Source organism: Atractosteus spatula, chromosome 2, assembly GCF_055471065.1.
Source record: "Atractosteus spatula isolate fAtrSpa1 chromosome 2, fAtrSpa1.hap1, whole genome shotgun sequence".
Classification (NCBI taxonomy): domain Eukaryota; kingdom Metazoa; phylum Chordata; class Actinopteri; order Semionotiformes; family Lepisosteidae; genus Atractosteus; species Atractosteus spatula.
In genome coordinates this window covers 48305374-48332543 of record NC_142707.1, presented here as the reverse complement: position 1 = coordinate 48332543, position 27170 = coordinate 48305374, and the positions used below count along the sequence as shown (strand labels likewise).

At 36.2% G+C, this 27170-nt stretch overlaps 1 protein-coding gene across 1 annotated transcript in view; it reads right to left on the bottom strand.

The window, feature by feature from the left end:
- Positions 1-10009: 10009 nt before the first annotated feature.
- Positions 10010-27170, bottom strand: part of ibtk (inhibitor of Bruton agammaglobulinemia tyrosine kinase) — a 40720-nt gene continuing 23559 nt past the window's right edge. The window contains exons 22-29 of the mRNA XM_088909478.1: positions 26170-26315; positions 23557-23678; positions 21708-21800; positions 19859-20005; positions 15813-15968; positions 13771-13839; positions 12290-12422; positions 10010-10838 (exon numbers count right to left, since the gene is read on the bottom strand). Of these exons, the coding sequence (XP_088765604.1) occupies positions 10713-10838; positions 12290-12422; positions 13771-13839; positions 15813-15968; positions 19859-20005; positions 21708-21800; positions 23557-23678; positions 26170-26315 (992 nt within the window). The 3' untranslated portion in view covers positions 10010-10712. The remainder of the gene's footprint in view (positions 10839-12289; positions 12423-13770; positions 13840-15812; positions 15969-19858; positions 20006-21707; positions 21801-23556; positions 23679-26169; positions 26316-27170) is intronic.

Below are 27170 nucleotides of genomic sequence, written 5' to 3'. Positions count from 1 at the left end.
ATTTCTCTTTGGTTCTGGAATGTTCTCCTACAGAGATTTTCTGGTGGAATTTCTCTGTTATCCTTTACTTACTGTTGCTTCACCACCTTCTTTTTGTCAATTGTTTTCCCTTCAATAATTTTGCTGTTCTCTACTGACAACTAACCAGCCCGTGCAAATTTTGCATGATAGTTTTTAAAGGTTTGTTCCCCTTTCCACTCTCCAAGGTGTGTCCCACACAAACAACTAATAATTTTCTGAAACTAAACATGGCTGCTCAAGGCCTTAGGTCAGCAACATTTATTTCTATTTTCACCCCTTTTCTAGTTGGTCATCAAAAAACATGATCTTTCGACAGTCACATTACATTTCAAACTCCAATGTGCATCAGAAGCATTCATGAACTTACTGTACTCACAGTACACTCGTGTCTGGGGACTGTAGAAAAGAGAGGCTCTCACAGCTCCCTTAGCTTTTCACTAATCGAGTTACCTGACACTTTAACTTTCAACTCTTCATTTGTGTCTTCAAATGTGATGTCTGCATGCTACGTAAAAAATAGAAACTTAGAACCGCAACAAACTAAAGCTATCATCAGTCCTTTCCTTTCTGTAGCAAGTCTGCAGACATTTTATTGAACATACATGGCATCAATATGCTGTTTAACATTTGTCATCAATCATGATGATCAGTTGGTGGTCTACTGAGAAATTCAGAGGCGAGTAGCATGTGTGGTCCACTGCTGGAATCTACAGTATACAAGCTCTACCTGGACTGCAAATGCTTTGTTTCTGGTTTCAGCTTTTTCTTCTCCTCTTCTGTGGTGCCCTACAGTACATACCACAAATTTAGCTTTCAGATTTATGTCTCCACCCACCGGGAATAGAACATCCACAGCAGAAATATTACATTTTCAATCAGTAAATAATCAACCTTTTATTTTGATATAATTTCCTTCATCAAGTTTTGCCACAGAGCACTTTACATATTTTTAAAGTAATATAATATAGTATGATATAGTAACAGTTCATCATCTTACAGTTCATCATCAGACACAGAGGAGAGAAAAACAAAAACGGCCAGAGGTATCTCAGTTCTTCAGTATCCTGTGTTGAAAGAAATCACATTATTGTGGAAATATTTCTAAGACGGTGAAAAGCTACCGTAGACTTTGTTTTGAAATCTGAATCAAACCAGAGTTTTTGGCCAAGTAGTACACCTATGTTGTGTTTTGAGGCTTTGGAGTTAAGACTGCAGCCAACTATGCTGAGACCAGACCGTCCAAGGTTTTTTGTCACCCAGTTATTAATGTCAGCAATGCGTGATACAGTAGATTGTTTATGACTGATGAATCATGGGGTTTCATAGACAAATACAATTTTGTGTTTAGTTTACATGTTCCCTAGCAGAAGCATGTGTAAAACACTGTAACTACCATCTTGCAAGAAAGCCACTGCAACACAAGCAACTTGAGGATAAGTATTGTCCAGCTGGAATGTTGTCATGACAAGATGAGACCCATATGCTTCCAAGTCCAAAACCCAATCAAGGATCAGATAGGGCAACTTCACAAAACATGCTAATCCACCACATGACCTGGGTAATTTACAAATTGCTGCTTTGTAAGTTTGCATGTTACAAGCAATGAACAGGGTTTAAATAAGTGATGTGAGAACCCTGACAATTACAGCTTACAGACTCTAAGATTTAAGACTCATAAGATTTAAAAAGATTGTATCATTAAACGCCAGCAGCCATATCACCCTGCAGCTATCAACCGACTACCCACTGAAGCTAAGCAGGATTGAGCCTGGTCAGTACCTGGATGGGAGACCTTCTGGGAAGCTATGGCTGCTGCTGGAAGTGGTGTTAGTGGGACCAGTGGGGGGCGCCAGCCTGCAGTCTGTGTGGGTCGGTATAGTGGCGGGGATGCTATACTGTAGTGGGCACCGTCTTTCGGATGAGACATTAAACCAAGGTCTTGACTCAGTGGTCATTAAAGATCTCTGGGCAGCTCTCGATAAGAGTAGGGAGTTATCCTGGAGTCCGGGCCAAATTTCCCCCCTTGGCCTTTACTGTGACCTCCAAATTGTCCCCATGTATGATTGGCTTGCACTTGCCCTGTGATGGACTGGTGCCCCATCCAGGGTGCATCCTGCCTTGTGCTCGTTGCTTGCTGGGTAGGCGTGGTATAAAGCAGTTTGGCAAATGACATGACACATCATTAAGCACTATCATTCATATCATTCATGTTCAACAGATACATTCTAATTTATTTTTAATAATTGTAATGTGGGTCAACTTGGATTAATAATAAAATTTGATTCATTTTAATAATTTGTCATAAAACTAAGGAAAGGTGTTATGTTTTAATTCTTACTGATTTCTCACTTAATTATTCTAACAAGGAAAGTCTGGTGGTGCATGATTTATTTAAGTATGAATGTATCCTAAACTAAATCATCACAGTTTTAATTAAAATATTAATTCAGAGATAAGATGCCTTCCTCAAAGGGGCAAAGAAATCATCTTCTGAAGAGTTGTAAAGGTGATTTCTTAATTGTGAGTTGATGAATGCACCAGTTCTTTAAGACTAATGTCAGAATTGCACATTTTGTATGTACTGTAGATCAGTAGATCTTTCTTGTACTGGCAACCAAGAAAACTAATTTTATATGACACTATGCTAGGTACGGTCATAGTTTTTATGAACTCAGCATCTCCTTGGTGGAGCTCCCTTTAAATGTTCTCAAGAATATGCAATGCAAATGAATTGTGAACATCACAAAATGAAATATCAGCATCTCTAACCACAGAAACCAGACAATATTTATATTTTTGATATGTTCAGTTTGATAAAAATCCCAAAGAAAACTTCCATCTGTTATCTGAAAAAAATGGTTTCTGCTCTTTCTGCTGCACGCACTCTTATGAGGTCTGGACAACAAAAGAACTGGAAGTTTTTTCCACTTGGCAGTTGGAATATTAGGTTCACCTTCTCTGGTAACTAATAGATACAAATCCGGACATAGTACTCATTGACAGATACTGCTTATGTAAATAAAATACATATACATCCTTTGAGCAGTCACATCAATGCATAAATGTGTTTATATGGAAAAAGTACTGGAAAAAAGTTAGCTTGAGCAGAAGTTAGCTACAGTAGGACACCAGCCAAGAATTATGTTTGATGTCTCATTTTAACAACCTATATCACTGTGTCACCACTACACAACAGCTGGGTTGGAAATTCTGGTCCTGCGGGATCCAGAGCCATCTGGTCAAAGACCACCACTCACAGTAAGAATCTAATTTTCCAAATTCAGTAATAACCAGGCCCAACCGTGCTTAGCTTATGAGCTCTAAAAAGATCAAACTCCAAGGTGGTAACACTGCTATCTAGTAGGAACGTCTTGCCTCAGTTGTCTAAACATCTATTAGAAGATACAGGAATCGTTTTTTCACAATGTATTACCTTTTTAGTTTTTTGTAGAAGTAATGGCAAGCTCTCTTTTGTTGTTCAGCAAATGACAACAGGCATTTGTTAACATCCTAGCATACATTCAGAGAAAATAATAGAGAATTACCCTGTAATTTATTGATACAATATCCCCTGTTATGTATTTATTATCTATTAATGAATGCAGTTGCATGATGACATAGAGGGCTGGTATTGTACAATGAACCCAGGTTTCTTCTGGGTTTTGTCTTCCTCTGTCTTTTGTGTTCTCTCTGCCCCTCACTTACAGGTGTGGTGCACACCCCAGTGTTGTCAGACCCTGCCTGTGAGGAATAGAATGAAAAGATTGCAGCTGTCGTTCAAATCACATTTCCAGGTCCACACCCGACACCTCCACCCTGACTGAGTGGGAATCGACAAGCACCTGTGGCAACTCATTACAGTAAATAAGAAAGCGTGAGTTTCTAGATATAAGGAGCAGTTGTGGAATGGAACAAGAGGAGAGATTTTTTTGTAGAGCCTTTGCAGACCAGTAAGTGGACACATTTGTTAGCTGTACTTTCATTCCCTGGGACAAGCTGACTTTGGCCTAATGGATTTCAGTTGAGTAGCATGAGTATCCAGGAGGGAGGTTTCTTTTTGCAGTCTGGTTCAGGCTGTATTGGGGAGGCCTGACGTTAATATTGAAGATTACTGTGAGTCCACGTTCTACTTTGCAAACTGCTCCTGATGTAATGTAAGTTTTGTTTTCTCTCTGTGTTTCTTTTTGTGTTATATAGCATTTGTGTTTATATAGCATTATAGCTAAAGCGTAACTGCTTCAACAGTGGTATTAGGAATGTGCACGATACACATTGCATAGGAGATTCAGAACTGCAGGAAGATACACGGAGTAGGATTATGGCTGGTACTTCTATGTTCCCAAAGAGACAATATGGGAAAGAAAACAAACAGGATATATGGGAATATAGCAAAAGGTGTGGAATTTAAAATCTAGAGAAGTCACTTTACATTGCACTAGTAAGACCATGTTTAGAATATCAAGAGGGAAGCTTCTGCAATTAGATGCCAAGGTACACAAAGAGTTTAACTCCACACTTTTCAGCATGGAATTAACCTCGATGTGTTACCTCACTTAGAATATTGTGCTTATTTTTGGACACCTTAGCACAAGTTATTATAGCCTGAAGAAGAACAGCAAAAAGAATGATTCTGGGTCTCAGGGGATAGCCATATAAAGGCAGGCTAGGAGAGCTCAATCTCTTTGGTCTAGAACATAGGACACTGAGAGATTTGATTCAAGCATATACAACTATTTTGCTTTCAGCACTGAAACAAGGATACACAGTCACAATTGTAAACAAATTCATTTAGGACAAAGAATAAGAAAATTATTTTTACACAAACCATTGTGGGCATTTGGAACAGGCTTCCCAGTTTGCAGAGGCCCAAATTTTAGTTTCACTAAGGCACTAAACCACAAAACGGCTGAAGATTTTACATCCTTTCTCATGTTAAAGTAAAGAAGCATTACAATTTTTTTAAATCTGACATTTTATTATGTTTTAGACAATTTGTTTTGTACACCTAACACAGACATCTTCCAGTCACAAGTTCCCCTACTGTACATATAAAAGATTAATCAATTGAGGTAATGACACGTTTAAAACAAAATGCATAATCATTGGGCTTTCTTCTTAATGAAGCCACTTACAGTATATTTAGCACAAGAAGAAGTACTGAACGCAGTCAGCTTCCTTTTTTACCAAATGTTTGCTAAAAGTGATTAACGTGGGCTTCTGGAAACTGTTGTGGTTTATTGTTTGTGGAATATTTGCTGGTCAAATAGGCAGTAATTTAAAGTATATTTTTTTGCACTGCATTGTTGGCAAATGTTGTGTACAAGGGGAGTCTTGCACTTAGCATGCAGCTGACTAAATACTGGTTAAAAAAAGTATTCAAGGATTTCAAAGATGCTTTTGGCCCGAAACAGTATTGCAATAGTCCGTGTCCACCATTTGCTCAACACTGTGAAGATGTTATTCTAATTAATCTTGGCCACAAATTGATAAACTCTCAGATATCCATTTATAGCACGACACATACAGTTCCCTGTTACATGTCTCAGCGATTAGAAACAGTCAGCCTGTGTGCATTAAATGACTTGCATCAGGTGAAAATGACAAGTGGGTCTTTAGTGGATCTAGGATTCGATTAGCTTACAAGTGTGAAATCATCACAAGCATTAAAGTAGTCTTCAGACTGTTTTTCTGTGTTCACACTCACATGGTCACAACCAAAAACAAACGATAACCTGAATATTTTAAGCAGCCTCATCCGATTATAGTGTATACACTAAACCTTTTAACTACTAAACTTTAAAAATTAGTCCCAACCCATTAATGATAATGATAATAATATTGATAATAACCACTGAAAATATTCTATCGCAGTTATTGATGAATACTCAAAACCATTTATCGACATATTAAATATCTTTCATCGATTATTAAAGAAAAGTGGATCTACCGAATGGTCTTTGCTGAAGGAGTGTAAGTTATTTCTATCCTTCCATTCATTTTCTAGCCACTTTATCCAATACAGGGTCGTGGAGGAGCCAGAGGCTGTCCAGCAGGCATGGGGCACAATGTAGGATACTTCAATGCACGAAGGACGGGACTGTGTGAAGTTTAGCAAAAAGAGTTCTGAAAAGCCCAGCCAGAAACACAATCTTAAAAGCTATTTTGCTTTCTGGCTTCGCTTTCTTCTTCATGTTATTAACTTGCAATTGTATTATTCCCTTTTGTTTTACACTGTATTGACTGTGGGACTGACAATATTATCTGGGACCAGTTAAGGTTTGGAAACAAAACAGCTGTAAGGTTTTTATTTCCATTAACGGTAAATAACAGTAAACACCCACACAATTGGCTTAATTTAATTGGAAAAATTGTCAAGGGGCTCCTAAACTCAGCACTATGCCTGAAGGGTCTACATAACAATCACACATTTAATCCTAATAAGAAACATTTGTACAAATGCATATTTATATTTTATAGAACATTAACAAGCCTCCATCAAATATTTTATTATTTTTATTATTAAAGTGAAAGCACATTCTAATCAACGTTTTCCTTTTGGTGAACTTTATGAAAAAAACATAAACTAATGTTGTTATTAAGCGAAATGCTTAGTTTCCTTTTTTATGCAGTGCTTAACAATTTTACTGCACAATTGTTCTTGACCATGTTGTTAATACCAGTATTTCAAAAAATGGTTTTCGGCTGTACTAAAGAGTATTAACGTCTAAGCTGATAGGTGACAGTTGAGGTCAAAGTAGGCAACTGAAAAGGAACAAATAAAAGATGAAATCCACCTGTCAAATATCTAATGTTTTGGTTGCAGAGCCATTTTATTCTTTGCTTTTACCTTTCAGTTTAGTAGTTGTAGCCTCCAATCCACTTGGCTTTTAAGATCTTCAGCATTGCTGAAGTGTAAATTACAGTCATCTTTATGTTGAAAGCAGCGCGATAATTTATCTGGTGCATGCAAAATTTGATACCAATACTTCCACAAAATAAAGACAGATACAATCAGGCTTGGCATCAGCCTTGTAACAGTATGCAGTTAACCAGAACTGACAACACTTCCAACCATGATGAAACATACTGTACCAAAGCAATAGGTACCGTTTAAAAAAACAGCTTAGAAACCATACTGAAAATATTAGTGTGCTTAAATACAATGTCACAACAACAGAACAAACAGCACAGATTAGGGATAGTTAATAAAAATTAATTTATTCAATCATTCAAAATCGGGAAAAACTTTACCCCAACTTCAACTTGTGCTGCAGATTAACAAATCAAATGAAATAAGAGAAAATCAACTACATTCTGTTTTACTAGAATTCATATGGTTACCGCTTTAGGACACTAGGAAGTGTCTCTTAGAGTTTAGATAAAGTTGTGACACCTGTTATTTTAGCTTTAAAGCAGAGAGGATGTTTGCTGAGATGTGGGGGGGTCCCTTGAGCAAGAACAATTGTAAAGTTTACCTTGGTATGGCTAGGTAAATCATGGGTTAGTGATCGTCAATGAGCAGTACAGAAACACACCACATGAGATCACACATAAGAACACAAGAGGAGAGACAAGCAGAAGAAGAAGAGAAAGGCAAGAAAGGAGTCAGGAGTTGGAACTTGAGGCTTGCCCCAGACAAGAGCCCCTACTTCATGATCATCCAGGCAAAACCTGACTGGAGCTAAGTATCTGAACCTTGCTAAGGAGAGCTTGCTATTCTGTGTTTTTAGGAAGCTTACTGTAGGTTTCCTGGGCAAAAAATACCTGTTAGAAACATCTTTCCTGCTTGTGGGTGCATTTCTAGAATAGGGAGATAGCTCCTATTTATTTTGTGGCATCCAGGGTGCAGAGAGATTTAACTGCAGGTTGTACTGCATTTAGTTAGAAGGCAGTTCATCTCTTGTGTGGCCTCTGTAGGCTTTAGGAGTTCAATGCTTAGTAGCAGGCTGGGGTTTTCTGGTTGATTAGAATGTTAAGCCTCTGAAACACCTTGTTTGTACATAGTGTAGACATAGTAACTTGTGTGTTGTATGTTTATGCTGTATGTAGTGTAGTGTTCGAATTGTCATTGTTAATAAACATTCATTTAACCAAGTGTGCCTGGATTATTACTCCTTTCACCAAAACTGTGCCAGAGAATAAAGAATTCATGTGCCCTTAATTATACCAACAGCTGGGGTATATTCTGGAGAAATCACTTACAAGTTTGGGGTTATGAATAATGTTACTTACTAACTTTACTGCTTGGTCAATTCCTGATTTTCACAGTTTTTGTAACCCCACAATTTTTGTAATTTTTGTAACAATATTAACATTAAAGAAGGTTTATAAAGAACTAGTGGTAACATGCGGATGATGTTGCTTATTACACATATACATACAACACATGTATAACCTGTATCGCCTGTTTAAATGAACGTATTTGTTTTGTATTAAATCTGCTGGGATTCTGTATTTTATAACTAAATTATAAAAAATGAATTATTAATTAATGCCAAATTAATACACTGACTACCCATAACAGAAACTACCTCATTCTCCTTTCAAGAGATCACCCCAAGCAGAAACTACTGTAAACACCTTTTTTGCCAGTGAAATAAGTAGTGTCTGTAGGTTCTTGCATAAAAACAGAGTGAAGAATTATCAACACGGGGCCTGATTACCGATTCCTGCAGTCAAACAAAATCACTTTTTACTCTTTCTGCATCCTGGTTGATCTTGTATATTGTTGCTACTAATAAAATAGAAGGAGGCTACATTATACTCTTATTTTTATGAAATGGTACATTGATTAAAAATGACAAAGTGGGTAATGGTAAAATTAACATTCTTGCATACTGTACAGTATTTTTTCTTGGAAATCAGAGCATAAAATCTTTTGCCTTCGGTTACGAAATGCTTTTTCTGAAAATTCTACTTTGAATTTTACATACACATCACATCTTGGTACTTTTATTTCCCTTCGCCTCCCATATTGTAAGGGAGATGGTATTTAAATACTAGATAATGTTTTTCTTTTGCAAAACTGATTTGGTTTTCTAACAGCCAGCACTGCGTTTCTTTCAGAAAACTGAAATAGCTGAACTGTGGGGGAAAAAAATTGCACATCACAACTTTTCTACATATTTCACACAAGTGCACTGAAAACTGTTTAAACTATTATACTGTATATGCAGTATGTAGATTACTGTATTTCTATTAATATTATTTCTAAAACATGATGAAAAACAATAAAAATCTGTTGTAAATCTTATTATAAATAGACAAGAAAGAGTAATATAATAAAAGCATGCATTTTATCCTGTTGTATGATGAGAAATAAATTCAAAAATGAATTTGCTTTAGAAAAAAATGTTTTTTGCAATAGGTTCACTTTTCTTTATTGAAACCATTTTTCTTTTATTCCATTTTAAGTATTTGCCTGATGCTTTTGTCCAGAGCAACATAAATAATTACAACTACCAGTGTATTACATAATTCTGGCCCAAATTAGAACAATTTGGGTAATATACTTTGCCCAAGGGCACAGCAGTAGTGTCAACACCAGGAACCAGAGCCCACAACTGGTCAGGAAACAGATCTTACCAGTCCTTCCTGCATTGTTTCACCCTCTCAGATGCAAAAATAATAATGGACAATGGTGACTGTAAAATATACTGTATTCCCTACCACAACACTTAAAGAAATAATGCTTAGCCATAGCATAGCATGGCATTTTCTATAACTAGTATAATGTAAATTAATTCAAGAATAATAATAGCAAAAAAAAAGTATTAATAATAAGCAACTTTTCTAACTTTGACATTGCATCATGAATAGTCCAAAAAGACCACAAACATATTTCAGAAGATCTGACAAAAGTGAAGATGATTAGGAAACCACAAAACCTAAAAGTCTCCAATATGCTGACAGCAACAAAAAATTGCTCATCAGTACACTTGAAAAAAATCTTAAATTAATACAACCATTACCGCACTGAAGAGAACTGTTTATTACACAGATGTGTTCTTTATTGCTTCTCTCTGGAGGCTGCAGTCTTTGCAGAGCAACTGCATAATAGGGCACTCTCTTTTATACATACATAAGCTTAGCTTTCTTTCAAAAAGAATATACAATGAACACATCAACTCCAGACCTACAAACTAAAGATTGCATAACTCAACGAATCCGACATCCCAAATTGTTGATGTGTGAACACCCTTCTGTTAATCATAGCTGATCACACAGCTGCTTTTATTCATATCCCAGCAAGGCTTTTGGTGTTCTTCACTAACAGAGAAAGAGAAGGGGGAGGGGAGTGCAGGCACAAACCTTATCTTGTCATTTCTTATCTCTAGGCTGCTGTTAATGATTCCGCATTCTAAAGAAAAAATTAAATTCCTTTTCTTTAAATATATACTTTCAACTAATATTACATATGCATGTAAACAATATTGAGCAATCGTACCAGTTTCAGAATGGACAATGTTTCATTATCATTATTTCATACCCTGCATTTTCTGCCCAGTCTTTCAAGGGCACAAGGGCTAAAATAAGATTTAATCATGTGTATGATGTCCATTTTATGCAGATGCAAAAATAAATGCAAGCATATAAAGACAGTTATACAAATGAAAACCTTATATCAGGTGTTTCTGAGATGCATTACACATTTTCAAATACATGTTGATGGTGTATTTTTGTTACAAAGCTCAGTGTTTGTTCCACATCGGAGTTGCTATTGGGCCTTGTGAGGTTCTTTCAACGACAATGAACTCGTCTGGGTTGTTCAAAGCCTTGTAGTGGATAAGCAAATCTTGAATAGCACGTTCTTCAATCTGAAAAAGCCAAATAGAAATGAATGTTTGAGACACGCAGATCCGCAAATGCTTTAACAGTGAAACAGAAACAGATGGTTGGTTCCAGTACTTATTCAAACTCCACGTGGAAGCTGTGTGTTTTTAGAGCCTAATGTAATTTGTACTATGCCCAATATTACTACTTATTAATTTAAGATAAATGCAAGGAAGGGAGAGAAGAAAGAAAGTGAAACTTAAAGACTCTGTGCATGATAGGGAGATTTTTTTTTTAGAAAAAGGAAATGTACTAGGACATCTGTTCTTCCTCATTTACATCAACAATAGAGAGTCTGGACTAGTTAGTAAACTAGTCAAGTTCACAGATGATACCGGAGGATCAGAAATAACTGCGGAATCAGCATGTGAAATTCAAAGAGACTCAGAAAATTCATGACTGGGAACAGAATGTGGAAAATCAATTAAAAATGTTTGAATATATAGTTAAAAGAAAATAATCAAAATCTAGGGATATTATGTTAAAAATGTATAAAATAACAGTAAGGTTCCATTTGGAATTTTTGCATAGCTTAGGTCACCATGTTACAAAACTGTTATTGATGCTCTGGAATCAGTCCACAGAAAAGCAACCAGAAGCATTCCTTGACTTAAAGGAATGTTGTACACTGATAGATTGAAAGAACTGAACCTTTCAGTCTGGAACAGAGAAGACTACTAATACTGTAGGTCTAATACAAGTATTCAAAATCCTTAAAGTCATTTACAAAGTCAATGCAGCATACTTCTTCAAAATGGAAAAAAAATAACAAACTAGATTAACTAGATATGGAAACTATGTCGTGCAAAATGAAAATAGGAGGCATTCTGGGGATTTATTAATCTCAAATTAAAACTGAGAACAGGAGGGATTTCTATGAACATTCACTCTATGAATGTTTTTGCAGTAATTTAATCACCTGCCCACATTCACATTTTTTCTAATGTATTATAATTACAAGTTGAGTCATAAGAACCAACATTGTCATTATGGGCGACTAGCATGTATGTCTGAAATATGTTGATTAAGGACGGTGTTAAATTATCATCTTTATCTGGCACATTGTTAATCATGCTGTTATTGGCATGTGTGTGAAACAGTACAATGCCATCTTCCTTTTACATTTTGAAATTCATTTTCTTTTTTCATTTATTTGTATTTCTGTCAAAGCATCTGCAAATCACAGAGGCGATCTCCCATAGGATTGTGCGAGATAAACTGGGACAAAAGTAAATTACTGTAGAACTTCTGAAGCAGTCAGATCATCCACAATCCTTGTCAGAGCTCTGCTGTTTAAGGGTTTATACCTTTCCAAAAATGTATGCTATTAAAGACAAATGTATAAAAAAAAACAAACACTTCAGAAAATTCCTCTTTAGGTTTTAGTTCGCTAGCCTATATGCTGTGATTGCCCTCTTTTCTTACGGGAGATTACCTGGATCAAAGCCAAGGGTTTTTCTCTGCTCCTGATAAGTGCAGCTTCTTGCTGCCGCTCTTCCTCAAGTATGGAGGCAAATGTCACAGGAGGTACTGCTGGTGGGCTGCCCACTACAGGCATCACCCAGGGGCTGAAGCACAAACAGCCCAGCAAAGAAAGGTCAGGATTACCGATGCACACATTGCCACAAGTTCTAGGTATAAACAACACTAAAGAAATGGACTACTGACCCACACATCCCTTACATTATGTTTTTACTGTAATGTTTTTAATGTAATTTTTACTTGATGTCTTGAAAGAAAGTGGCTCATTGTAGATCACAATGCTCATTTACTTGATGCAGAAATATCTGAAAAGCCTTGGGAAAAAATTAAATTCACAAACAATTAAAATAATTCTACTAAAGAGGTCCTGGTAATGCAGCCCTAAAAGTAACACAATTCTACAGTAAGAGTTAGCAGGAACTGCAAAAATATATATACACAATACATTAACATAAATATTAGATTTATAGAATGCATCCATTACTATAGCTTCATACATGATCATTCTATCGTTCTAAGGCGCACACCCTAAAATGTTTCTACAAAAACTATAAGCTCCCCAACACCTGGAAACGTCTTTTTTCTTATTTATTTCTATTTGTTTGCAATACTAATGTGCACAGAACACTTCCAATGTGTATAAAAAAGAAGCATCATTTAGAAACCATCCACTATCGTCTGCTATCTCTCGAGCCCCCGAGCAGGCTGACACCTCATCTTCCACTTCAAGCGTACTGGCTTGCTTCGTCACCTCGGATTGCGCAGAGGAAGCTCATCACTGCCATCTCTTTCACTTTCAGCCCACACCACAGTGAACTTGGCCACACCGCGGATGCATCTTTCCGATAGGGCTAATTTAACTGTTTTTTTTTATTCATTTTGAAATGCTTCTACTTGTTTCAATTTGCTTTCAAATAGCCTATTTCTTGGGGACGAGAACATCAGGCTACGGCTATCATTGCCAGCAACTACTGCTGCATGCTGTATTGTTGTGCATTTGATAAACTTTGATTGATTTGATTGATTAGTACAATTCCAAGGTTTCTGAAGTTGTTTAATGATTTTGTTTCCAGTTCAATGGTAAGAAGCAGCTGATCTGAAAATGAGCCCTCATCCTTTCTGTTACTCCACAGCTCTCTTCAGCCAGGAAAAGCAAGTACATTTCAGAGATGAACTTGCAACAAAACTAGGAGACCTCATCTGATGAAAAAGTACGATCACCATGGCCAGTCTAGGGAACATCCCGACAAGAACCACAGACTGTTACTGTTAAAAATGTAACAGTAATTTGAAACCCTGTCTCAGATACTGTGTATTTTTTTTTTAATTACACAGTGTATTAAGTACACTTCAAAATTCTACAGCAACTTTTTTATTCCCTTTTTAAGAAAAAATCTAAAAAGTATCCGTGTGTAACATGATAAAAATGCTCACTTGAGATTTTCAGCTTGCAGTCCTGTAGTACTGTGGTCACCAGAACTCGTGCTTCCTTTGGCAGACCACCTAGAAAACATTATTACAAAGAATGATATACTACATCAAAAAAGTAAAAAGTAAAAACAAGTTTACCAAAACAAGAGTTAAACAGAACAGATTTAAAATATGGCAACATATGACTTTTTGAGATTTGTACCTTAAAGGAGTTTTCCATTTTTATTAGTTGTATCTTTTTGAATCCCTTAAAACAGCATTAATGTCTGTTTTTTGTCATATGTTTTTAATTAATATTACTAATATTTTAGATTTTGTTTTAGAAATCATATATTATCTAATACTACCCTATGAGGATACCTTATAAAATCATCTTTAATCCATTACAACAGATCTTGAATTTAATTAAGCCTTAACAAATTAGAATAACATTTCTACCACTGATGCACCACATTAGCAATGACTGCAATCATTTCTATTATTTTACTAGAACATGCTTATTACTACCATTTTATGACTTACTTTAAATATCAACTAAATATCTTTAAAATCAGAAGAATAAAACCTGCTCAATTCATTCTGCTGCACAACAGAAAAAAGGTGCAACAGTGCAGTTGAGAGGAAAATATCATTACATGTAAAACTTGCTGGCACAATACAATACTTATCTGATTAATTTATTAGACACTTAAATACACACTATCAGAGGCCAGCAGTATTAACAGCTTGCCTTCTAGGAAGAAGATTTATATTACTGGATCTTAAACATCAAATTCAGGGTAAAAATAAAGAAAAAATGACCAATCCCACTCCTTGTGTGAAAGGTCAGTAAAAAGAAAGAAGAAAATAGAACCTCATGATAATGTTATTTGTGCATCTTCAATTTTATATAAAGACATGGTGATCACACCCAAGCAGTCAAAAGGAGCAATTTACAGCAGAACCTGCAAATCATGCCGATTTTGATAACAAAATTGAAAAAGTGTTAGAACATGTGCATTAAAACCACTGGTGTATCCATTTGAAAAAAAAAGACAGAAAAAGGTCTCCTCGCACCTCAAATGTGTTGTTAATAACAATCTGGCGCATTTTGCATAGACACTTATGCCCTTACCCACATATACAGTGGTGTGAAAAAGTGTTTGCCCCCTTCCTGATTTCTTATTTTTTTGCATGTTTGTCACACTGAAATGTTTCAGATCATCAAACAAATTGAAATATTAGACAAAAAGATAACACAAGTAAACACAAAATGCAGTTTTTAAATGAAATTCCTCACCAGCGCTGTAAAAGACTCATTGCCAGTTATCGCAAACGCTTGATTGCAGTTGTTGCTGCTAAGGGTGGCCCAACCAGTTATTAGGTTTAGGGGCAATCACTTTTCACACAGGGCCATGTAGGTTTGGATTTTTTTTCCCTTAATAATAAAAACCTTCATTAAAAACTGCATTTTGTGTTTACTTGTGTTATCTTTGTCTAATATTTCAATTTGTTTGATGATCTGAAACATTTCAGTGTGACAAACATGCAAAAAAATAAGAAATCAGGAACGGGGCAAACACTTTTTCACACCACTGTATGTAAATGATCCAAATTAGTGTCAAAAAGTAAAAATGTACAAGTAAAACTGAAGAATAAATATTAAATTCACTCAAGTAGCTCATTCAATCTAACTCCTCCATTTGATGACAAACAAATAAGGTAACATGAAATATCCAGCATGAAATTTTGGGTTGCACGCAAGAGCCACAATTGAGTGGATGGAGTTTTATTTCTATCCCTGCCTTTGACAAGATGTCTAAACATTTTTGTTGCAAACTCTGAAATTCACACCAGCAAAAATGTAGTAAATATAAATTGTGGTCAAATACTCTTTTTTGTAGGTGCCAAATTCTTCAAGCATAGTAACATACTTTAAATTTGAACAGACACCATTGAAGGAGCCCACACTTCAATTAGGCAAAAGAAGCATGACTAAGAAAGAGATGCAGGAAAGGCCTTAACCACAGTTCATGGGTTTTGCAACACTTCTGCTCTGTGCTTACCCTGATAGCTTCTCATGTTCATCCTGCTCACTGGCTTTAAAAGACACCCTCTTTATAACTGGAGATGAAGCACATGCAGCTTTTACACTCTTCTCCTCTTCCATCAGGAGATCACGGAAAGAAGTGTAGGAAGGTGTAGTGTGCAGTGGAGTTGCCCTAATATGAAAGAAAACAAACATCGACTATTTCAGTTCTAAATACTACACAGTTTGCACAATAGCAATGCAATGAAACAATTTCACAAAAAGCTACCTGAGGGATCTAGTGCCTTTTTTCTAAGAGAGCTTAAATATATTCCTAGTTTATATTAATTTCTTCTGTCTTGTCAGATCCTTATTGAACACAGCATTGGGATGTACTGCACACAGCAGCAGCAGAAAATGCAGACAAAATCCCAAAACAAAATACATTTTAAAATGACATGTGACTAGAACAGAACTGTATCTACAGGAATAACAGACATGCACTATAGGTTTAATTTGCATCATAGTACCAAACCCGACACTGATGTGGCTGTCTCTATTCTATCAAATTGCATCTCTGACATAAAAATTTGGATGACTCAAAACTTCCTTCATCTTAACTGTGACAAGACTGAAGTCATGCTTATTGGTACCCCCCATCAACTTCGTAAAGCCAGTCCTGTAACCCTGTCTGTAGATGGCTCTGTACTTGAGCTTCAATCAAAATTGAAAAACCTTGGGGTTATATTCGATTCTGGCTTAACATTCGACCCACATGTACAGCATACTGTCAAAACATCTTTTTTTCACCTTAGAAATATCGCAAGACTACGCCCTATGCTATCATTAACTGTGGCTGAAAAGCTGATCAACATATTTGTATTCTCTCGAATTGACTACTGCAATGCTCTACTCCCTGGGGTATCTAAATCTACTCTGAACAAGCTGCAGTATGTCCAAAATTCAGCAGCCAGAATTCTGACCAGGTCTAGTGCAAGTGTTCACATTACTCCTATCCTGGAGTCCTTGCACTGGCTTCCGGTCAAATTCCGCGTAGACTTTAAAATCCTCATGCTCACTTATAAGGCTTTACATGGCTTGGCACCTCAATACCTGTCTGAACTTTTATCGCCCTACTCCCCACCTCGCAACCTCCGCTCTTCAAATTCTGCCCTCCTTACTGTCCCCCAAGCCCGTCTACATTCTATGGGCGACAGGGCCTTCTCCTGTTATGCCCCCAAGCTCTGGAACTCTTTGCCCAAGGATATTAGAGAGTCACCTTCTCTAAACTCCTTCAAATCCAGACTCAAAACCTTCTTCTTCAGAAAAGCCTTTACTTAACTGGTTCCATTCTTCACCCCTCTGCTCTTCTTAATACCACCTTCCACGGTCTCCTCTATTGTTATTGTTGTATTGTTGTAATTATAATTGTCTCCTATCTTGTGAAATCTTCTTATTTATTGTTGTAGTCTTCTTATTTATTGTTATTGTCATCCTGTAAAGCGCTTTGAGAAGCCACCTTTAAAGGCGCTATATAAAATAAAGTTTATTATTATTATAGTTTTACCTTTATACTTCAAGAAAGTATGTATTTTCAAATTATTTCCTACAGCAACAAGGAAAATGTTTATTTTCCTGTAATAACAGTTGGTGTAAAAGACTGCAGAGAAAAGGAACGCACTTTACTACCCTTTATTAGAATGGGGCCCAGCAGTTACACACTGTGTTCAGATAATTGAGATGGCTGTGCAAAGAATAGCTGCAGACACAATTATCTGCCCCCTTCCTTGTTTCTTCATGATGAGTATTACCAAGGGGCAGCATAACTAATCTTCACATTTGTCAGGGTTACATAAAACACCTTCGTTGTGACAGGTCTCCCAAGTTCTCGGTAGCAGGATTAAGCTTGCATCATACAAGTACATCTAGGCCAGGCCAATAATAAGTCAGCCATGGGTAAAGTGTGAAATACTGTAGCTTCATCTGCCTCCAGGGCAAAGAGGTGTTCAGGGCTCTCCACATGGAACAGCACTGGACCCCCTCCAGGCACAGCTTAGTCACTTTAAGATAGCTTGCAGCTATTGATGGCTCAATCCAGTAAAAACATTTTTTTGAAAATCCCTAAGAGATTTAATCCAAGGAATGCAATTTACTTTAATACTGTAGAATGTGTTTCTATAATTTCAAAACAATCCAACGCCATAGAACTACCACAGGCAAAACTGGTTTAAAGGGTGACAGAATTTGTGCAGAAAATACAGATGCTCTTTCCATCTAATCAAATAACAGGATGCAAATGTACAATGGACCTGACATTTATTAACATAGTACCTAGATGTACTTTCAGCTTTTGTCCTTAAAAGGATAATTAATAAAATAACTTGAGTCCAAATTCTTCTTTTGTAAAAAAAAAGAACCCAATATTGATCACATTCATGACTTATACTATTGGACATAACAATCAAAACAGTATATTCAACATTTTAGAACAAGAAAAGGTTTATTCCGTGATGAAAAGAGAAACGAAGAAACAACGTTTCGGCCGTGGAGCCTTCATTGAGTGTCGAGGCTCCACAGCCTCCGGAGAAGGCCTCCGGTGTTTCCTGGACTTAAATAATGAAACTACGAGTATGCTTTGTGCAATTCTATTAAAATAACTGTATAACATTTTTAGAATGTTTAAAGAAAGAAATTATGCAATCTATAAATCTTTTTGTTATTTGATTGTTATTTTTCCTATTCTTCCAGCAATTTCAATACATTTGGAAGGCACTTTATTATACACTTACAGGACTGAACCATTCTACTAACATCAACAACCAAAGATCAGTTTCCATGTCCGCTGTTTTTGCACATAGGAAATGCTTCAGGTCAGATAAACATCTACAAGATAACGCCCAATGGTAGCATCTAAAGAAAATCTGGAACAGATCCAAACGGAAATTCACTGTTTTGTACCAATGAAGACTTCAGCCCTTTCATAACAGCTCATGTACACATTAAAATTAAGCGGGCTGGCTCTGTAACTAATTTGCATTTTTATATAAGATAACAGAATAGGTGTGGTCAGTTCACATTCCCTAACAAAGGATCCAGAATGCCAGCAAGCAAAACTGAGAATTGTGGTCTATTTGTTATCTAGTCTGAAAGGTCAGACTTTATTGCTTGTTAATGAGAGATCAGATTAAAAAGCACAAACCCCCCATTTTATAATTTACTGTGAATACATACAGAAAATACAACATACTCTGGCCTATATTTACAATTCATTTTTTGTAAAGTTGAATGTAGTGCAAAGTCACAGTAAAAACTTACTGTGTAGATCTGGGACTATATTCATTAGAAATGCATTTGAGTATTCCCTTCTTACTAAAATACACTCTACTGACATATCTCTCGATGAACACTTGCAATACAGGAAGGTTTGTCTATTTTGCACAGTTTGAAAATTGATCAAACGATCATGATCTGCTCAAATAATTTATTCAGCATTCTCAAAGGTGCAGTATGAACTGGTCTATATTATTAAGACCAGTTTGCTACTCTTTGAATGTCTTCATGTGTCCATACACATGGGACATTTTTACACCCTTGAAAATACAGTATTGAAAATATTTTTTAAAAGGAACAAAACCATATATATTAGTCTCCAATAGTAACACTGTCCATACTAATATACTATAAGTTGATATGGCACAGAAATTTATAAAAGGTTTCCTGACAATGACACTGTAGCATGTTCTTATACTATTATCTAACTATTTTGACACAAAAGCTATAAGCAATTGAGTATCACGTGTAATATTATATATCCTTCCTTTGCATAATTTCCATAATTATTTCCAATTATGGATATTTTACTGCTTGCCCTCCTAAATGTTCACACTACACCATTATTACCAGGAAATCAATGCCATCTAATGACACAGAAATTACATCTGTATTCCACGTTGCTGAAAAGAATCTGACATATATTTTCCCAACTAGTCCTCTGAAAATATTACATTACATATTGCCACATACAATCATAGCAAGTAACATCCTAATGACATGAAACACACCATGCAAATGGCTTGAACTTACCACGCAGTTCCAGTCTTTGTAGGAACAGATGATGGAGACACTTTCACAGTGGTGTGCTCCATACTGCCTTCTCTAGCAGTCATGGCAATCATTTTTCGTTGCTTTTGGGAAAGTTTCATTGCATGTGCTGGTAGTTTAGTGTTGCTCCTGCAAATCAAGTGTAAAAATAGCAGTTTGGTTGTCTTTATTGCAGGTTGTATTGCCATTCTGCATTGACATTTCTGACTCATTTGTGCTTATAAACCAATCAATCTTAATCAATCATAAAATAAGTACTTTTGTTAATGTCGATTTTGACACATGCAAAATTGTATTTCAGGAGCTTGCATGTTAATACTGCATTGTTCCAATGTTATAAAACAGATGCAAATAGAGAGATTGGAAAACTGTATTCCTTACTAATTAATTAGCTAAAGCAAAATGAAGCATGAACTAACGGGGAGATGGGACAGGATTCAGGGATGCCAGGGAACGGAACACAGAGGCCCCCAATGCAGCACCAATATCTTTTAAACTGCTATGAGGAGTCAACCAGGTCAGTATCTGTGAGAGCCCAAGAATCCTCTTTTAGCGCTAGGCAAAAGCAAGGAATATCTCTGTTTAGGTTCCTACTTTCCTGTCCACAATTCTTTTTCAAAAACTGAACCACACCTGAACCCTCCCAAAATATGTATAAACGTACCTACAACGCCCACTGCAAACACCATACCCAGGGAATATGATTGTATCTATAAAGTGGCAAACAATCTGTGTAGAACAAATAAATTAATACTTCAAAGTGATTTACGTGGTAGCTAAATGTATATTTTTCCAACTATTAGGAATATGCAACTTTTTGATAATGGATGGACCCAGGAAATTTCAATTCCCTGTTTACTACGCCAGCTTAAAAAAAGGACTGCAATTACAGATGACCTGTCACTAGACTAAGTCCTGTAAATAGCCAAGTTGGGGGTGAATTACTTAACTGCACAACTGGTGAAGGCTTTGTGGTTGGTATATAAATGGAGTTGCATGGTGATGGGGCATATGGAACTTTTGACTGCTGTTCTTTGTTGTTTATCCTAAAAGGGGGTTACAATAAAGCTTCTTGGATTTTACATTTTCTGATATTGTGATTATGATTATGGAAGACTGGAGAATGGGAATGTCATGTTTTCAGGGGATTCATGAGTCTTTTCACCAAGTCATTATTAACTGCATGACTATGGGAAATTATGCTAAAACGCAATCCACAATGTCTAATAAAACACTAAATTAAATATTGAACTTCACAAATAAAGGCCAGTCTTTCTTCAAGTGGAACAATTTCTCAAACGTAAATAAAAGAAAAAATCTAGTTTTTATACAATACATCTATTAACACTCTGCATGGAAGCTTAAAAGCAGTCCTGTATAAACTCTGTGGTGGTTATTTGATTACCTTTATCTGGCATGATGTGTTATAGGAGAAATTTAACAGACCTGAAAAAATCTCAGGGCTCGGGATTGTCAAGACCCTTTCCAAAAACAGCAATTTTATGACAAAGGAAGGATTACTTTTTTTTCTTTGACAGAAAAAAAGCGGAGCAGGCTTCGAGACTAAATTAATTAAAAGACAGACTCACTTACTACACTAAGGAACTACGTTCAAGTAATCCAGAAGCTGAGGAATACTCCCTTTACATTCTGTCCTTCTGTTCCTAGCCCAGCCTGTTCTACAGCTGTTTCTCTGAGCTCAAGATGACGCAGATGAAATCTGTAGCCGAAGTTCACATCAACAAATATGACCTACTATCAATTTAATAAATCCACTGACCAAACTGACCAAAGATTTGAGATACAACATGTCTTCATGCCGGTGACTTACACTGAAGGACTTTTGGGGGTGGCCCCACGGTTTTGTATATTTTCTTCCATTTCCATGATGGCTCTGAGGTCCAGAACAGGAGGGCTGGCCGGGCTAAAGAAAAACAAGGTACAAACAAGCTTTTGGAAAACATCTGTATTATGACAAGGTATCAAAAGAGGTTGAACACAGAAGCAAACCAGAACATTATCAGGGGGAAAGTCACGGTAATTGTCTGAAGATTTAAGGTTGCATCAGGTTGAGCTATAAAGACCATTAAAAAATCCATAGCAAAACTCTTTTAAATGGGGTGTCAGTCATCAAGAAGCTCAAAGCTAATGTGATAGTTGCTACCCCAGCAGAAAGGACTTAAGAGATGTTATCCAAATTTTCAGTCAGGAAAGTATGGTTCGGGAGGATGACCCACACCTTAGGTAATCTTTGAAATCTTAAAAAAAAAACTCTAGTATCATCCTCCATTTAAGGATGAGCTCGCAACTCTGGAGCCCGTGTAATACTCTACTATGGCAATGTAAAAAAGCTAATAGTTGAACAAAAAGCAACTAAGTGACTCCCAAGTCAAACCAGACCATATGATATGGGTGGAATTTGAGCAGTAATAATCAAGCATACGATTAACAAAGACGGGTAACACCCATGCGGGAAAAGAATGCCACTCATTTTGTAAAGAATAAAAATGGATGTGTTCTGAAGGGCTGATTTACATTCTTGGTCCTGTGATCAGGAACACACGGATGAAAAGGTCAAAGCTTCTAACAAGAAGCTCAAGACTGTTGATGAATTTTGACTTTACAATATAATAACAACACACTGCATGCATCAAATCCAAAGACCAAAGGGTTAAGAATTGAAATGAATGATCCTGACTCATTACCACAGTCTAAAGTAGAACATGTATAGTAAGACCTGAAGAATGCAAATCCCAAGCAAAGGTCACGCAACTGGAGAGGCTGGAGTCTGCTTCAGATTATTAAAGCCAAAAAAGTTTTCACAAAGCAATGATTCTGATATACAAATAAACTTGGATGTCACATTCAAATATGTATGTAACAGTTTGTTACACATTGTTGCACATTGTGTTTACACACACAATATTTAAAGTCCTATAGTTTGATTTATTTCAGTCACCTGGATATACACCTGGTTTTTCATGTTAAATCAACTTTAAGTTACACTTTGTTGGTTGTTCTATTGTAAATATAACATGTACATTAACCGTTAAACACGAAAAAATAAAAATATTACTCAGAATAATATAACTATTCTATGCAAAATGCTTTTTTTATCCATTGTGAGAAGTGTCAATTTTCACTTTAATATGCAGATTTACTTAAAACTAATTCACCATACACTAAATGGCCTTCAGATCTAAAAAATACAGTCTTCTGGTTTGCAGCAGAGAAAATTATTTTACATTTTAAATATGAAACAGAACACAGAAAACGTATAACCCAAATATACTGTTGTTTCAAGTCAGAGTACAGTATCTGTGTTTGTCATTTGCATTAATTCTAAACAGCTAGTGTACTTAAAAGCAGAATTCAGCATGCATAGTGTTGTTGTGGGGGATTTTCAATTGACTAAGGAGTCAAAAGAACCATGTAAGGGTTAAATGGCTGTGTAATAAGGATTGTAAGGAGACTGGTACAAAACATGTGCATGCATTTGCATGTGGGAGCAACACAGAACACTGAGGTTATCAACATTGAACATACTTCATGCACTGTGCCAAAAACGCTGAATGAAGAAGTCTCAGCGACAGAAGGTACCAGGATGATGGTAACTGGTGTTTTTTTTTATTTCATATTGGAGAGAAAAAAAAACATGACGCACTTTGCTACTCGCATACCTAGATATTGGTCTTGGGATAGGCCGTGGGGTAGATGTCTTAGAAAGAGAAGGTTTCTCATTTTTCACTTCTGGAGTTGGTGGTGGACTTTTTGTTCTCAATATTTGAGATTTCTCTTCCATCTGAGGAAAGAAAATAATTCAAAATGCAGACCACAAATAAGATGTCAGCAAAAACAAATCTGTAATGATACAATATTTTTGCATGAACATAAAAATGAACTTTGAATGATAAAAAATATATTTTAAATATTAACATAACATTTCTTATAATTACAGGTCTACGCAATTTGCCAATTGTGCATAGCATTCAGCTCTTATGCAAAAACTCCAGTACTACTTAGGAGACAGACAGATTGTAGAATTTGCTCCACTGATGTACTGTGCTCACATCATCAATCAGATGATCTGATTCATTGCAAGATCCACAAAGCGTTACACGCTCAAACTAGAAAAGACTAGTTCATAGCTCTCAACAGCTTGTATAGACTGCATATAAAAAAATACATACTGTCTATATACTGCAGAATCTGCAACTTGGAACCTAAGTGGAAGGTATTTTGTAAAAATTATAATCTACAGATGTTAGGTTCTGTTTTATTGCAATACATTGTATCTTAATATTCTTAATATTTACAGAGCTAGGTATCGTCACTGCCTTTAATACTGTGCTCTGACTAAGTTAATTTTATGAATCTGCAGACTAATGAATCTAATGATCACGTTTTTGAATTTAGAGATTGCAGTTAGGTGTTGCTATTGTGGACAAAATGGCATAAAACAATAACAGACCTGTCAAGAGAAAAACTAACAAAAACGTTCATCTGTTTCTAAACTGAAACCTAGGCAGTAGTGGAAATTAAGGGTGGGCAAGAATATATATTGCTTTTGATGTTAATGGGTATTCATGGACATACAGTACATATGATAAAAGCTTACTTGGTCCTATCTACAATGCCTAATGATCAATAAAGCCATTTTGCATTTCGCCTTAAGTTTATAGTTAGCCAGGTTATTAATGTGTTCCTATATGTGTTCTATAAGGACAGTGACTCTTATCTGATCTCTGCAAAAAAATCCAAAATAATTTGCATGTGAATTGAGATCATGTCAGAGGTCATGGGCAAGATCACTGTTTTGCTAGAGGACACACAGTTCATAATTGTGTTCAATAACGAACCATGACCCTTCAATTATGAAGTTACAAGATAAGTTTCCATTTGACTGTATGGAAAAGTCAGAGGCTGTAGTTAGTTATGGACTGTAATTCCCATGGGGTACTATTTCCCTGTGATTCTACATGACCCAGCAACATTTCACTCTAGATACAATCTGCAACAAAAGCAAATATACTCTATGCATATCAAGCACGCCTGAAATTGTGTGGCTTTGATTTGCAATGTATAAAGTCGTTTGAAACAATATTGGGAGGAACCTGTCCAAGTCAACATTTTTTTTCCCCAAGAGGTCGAGCACATAAAATATTTTCTATAAATCCAGTATGACAGCCACACCACGTCTTCAATCCACCCGTCCTGAAGTAAATCTGAATCTTGGAGATAAGGTAACATTGTATAACACGTTTCAAATGTGAATTTTTTCATTACTTATGAAGAAGACTTTTGAAAACTTAAGACACTTCTGAATACTTGTATAATGGAGCCACACCACACCACTACTGTACAGTACATGAAGTTTCATAAAACAAACACTATACCACCAAAATATAATGCAATAAACTGCTTCTTCTCCTTTTGTAAGGGCTTTATACCTGAACTCTATAAACAATGTGTTCATGCATTTGTGCTGCAACCTGATTTACCAGTTACAGCAGATTTCGGGCACTTCTGGTATTGCATGTCCACTGATTCACACAGTTATCTCCTTTTACAGCTCCATCCATCCCAAAGCACAAAACAGTCTCTCCCCCACTTATAGTTCCTGAGACTTCTTTGCACTGGACCTTTATAACCAAGTCATTAAACAAGGTTGTTCACCGAGTCATGAAAAGTCCTCAGAACACCAACCCCATGAGGAATTTCTGCACCCATGAAGTTGTTGATGCATTCTACACCTCCTTCTCCTCCACCTTTGTTGCATGGCCCCTTAACTGGATGCATATCATTATTTAAAAGCAAAAAAAACGAATTTCACAACTAACAATTCAAAACATTTTCTCTCAGCTTCAGAAAGCCTCTTTATGGTTTTTTTATTAAGGTCTACACTGTGTTGTAATAAGAAAATCAGCTTCCATCTGAATAAATGCATGTTGTCCTAACCACACCTCACATTTCAAAATACTGACACACAAGCTTTGCATGTAAACTGCAATTAGGTTTTAAATTAACCTTCCCAAACAAGATGGTAGCCAAGATCACAAAGATAAACAGGCACGTTCCTTGATGGAAAATGTAAATGATCCAAGATCTTCAGAATTATTCTTAAAATGTAGAACAGCACATGGCCACGTGTAAAATTAATACTTCAAAAATATGCCTTTAATCAAAGACAAAGAAAACTGAACTTGCAATATTACTTGCAGCTTTAACTCACTTTATAAACTGTGATATATATATATATTGTATATGTCATCTGAAAATGTGTAATGGCAGACCTCAGATTTATCATGACCAAGTCCCAGCATGAACACAGGTGATTGCAGATCTCTTGGACTGCCAGCTCCATAGCTACCCTCTGAGTCTGACGTCAGGAGCTCCTGAAGTGATTCAATGGAATTTGTCTTATCAGTCTTCCCTAAGCCTAAAAGAGAAAAAAAAAAGTTTTTTTTTCCCCAAAACATTCCATCATGATGGACCCAAAGAAATTTAGATTACAAATACACAGCCTACATTTTACATAGATATTTTATATGTACTACCAGGAACTATGAGAACATCTGCAGATTTCAGTGGAAAAACAGTATCTGCAGTATTGTCAACATTTTAGTTTACCATCTGAGAAAAAGTAGTATTTCTCTTACTATTGATTCAGAGAAGCTTTCCAAGCATTCCTTTCCTCAGGGTTTGACTGCTCAGTTTGCTGGTCTTGAAAATCAAGCTGTAACATGCCTTGTGTTTATACAGAATACGGCAGCGAGCATTCTCTTTTGTCTCATCAGAATGCACTGCACATACCAGAAGTTCCTACTTAATAGCTTTAAGTGTACATTAAGCATCATTTGACAATTAGCTTTTACTTAATCTCAGAATTCATACATTTTACCTTTGTTCAGTGTTGACCTTATATATATATACACTAAAGCATAGCCTCAAGTCAGCATCAAGTCAAAATAAGACTTTCAAACTGATCTTTTTAACTACATGAACGCTATTTTAAAGCTTTTTGTTAGTTCTGTACCTGGATGTAATAAACAACACTTTAGATTTTTTCTCTTATTGGCATACACTATGTCAATATTATATTGGATCATCAGAATATTGTACTGAGATGCAGCTAGCTGGGAATGGAAGAATCAAACTAAACTACTGGTTACAATGAAGATGTATTAATATTTCTTTTTTTAAACCAGAGACAATTTCCGTTTTATCAAGATTAGAGCACTGAAAGCATGCTTATCAAAATGCCCCCTGACAAGCTGCAACAGCTTCAAACACT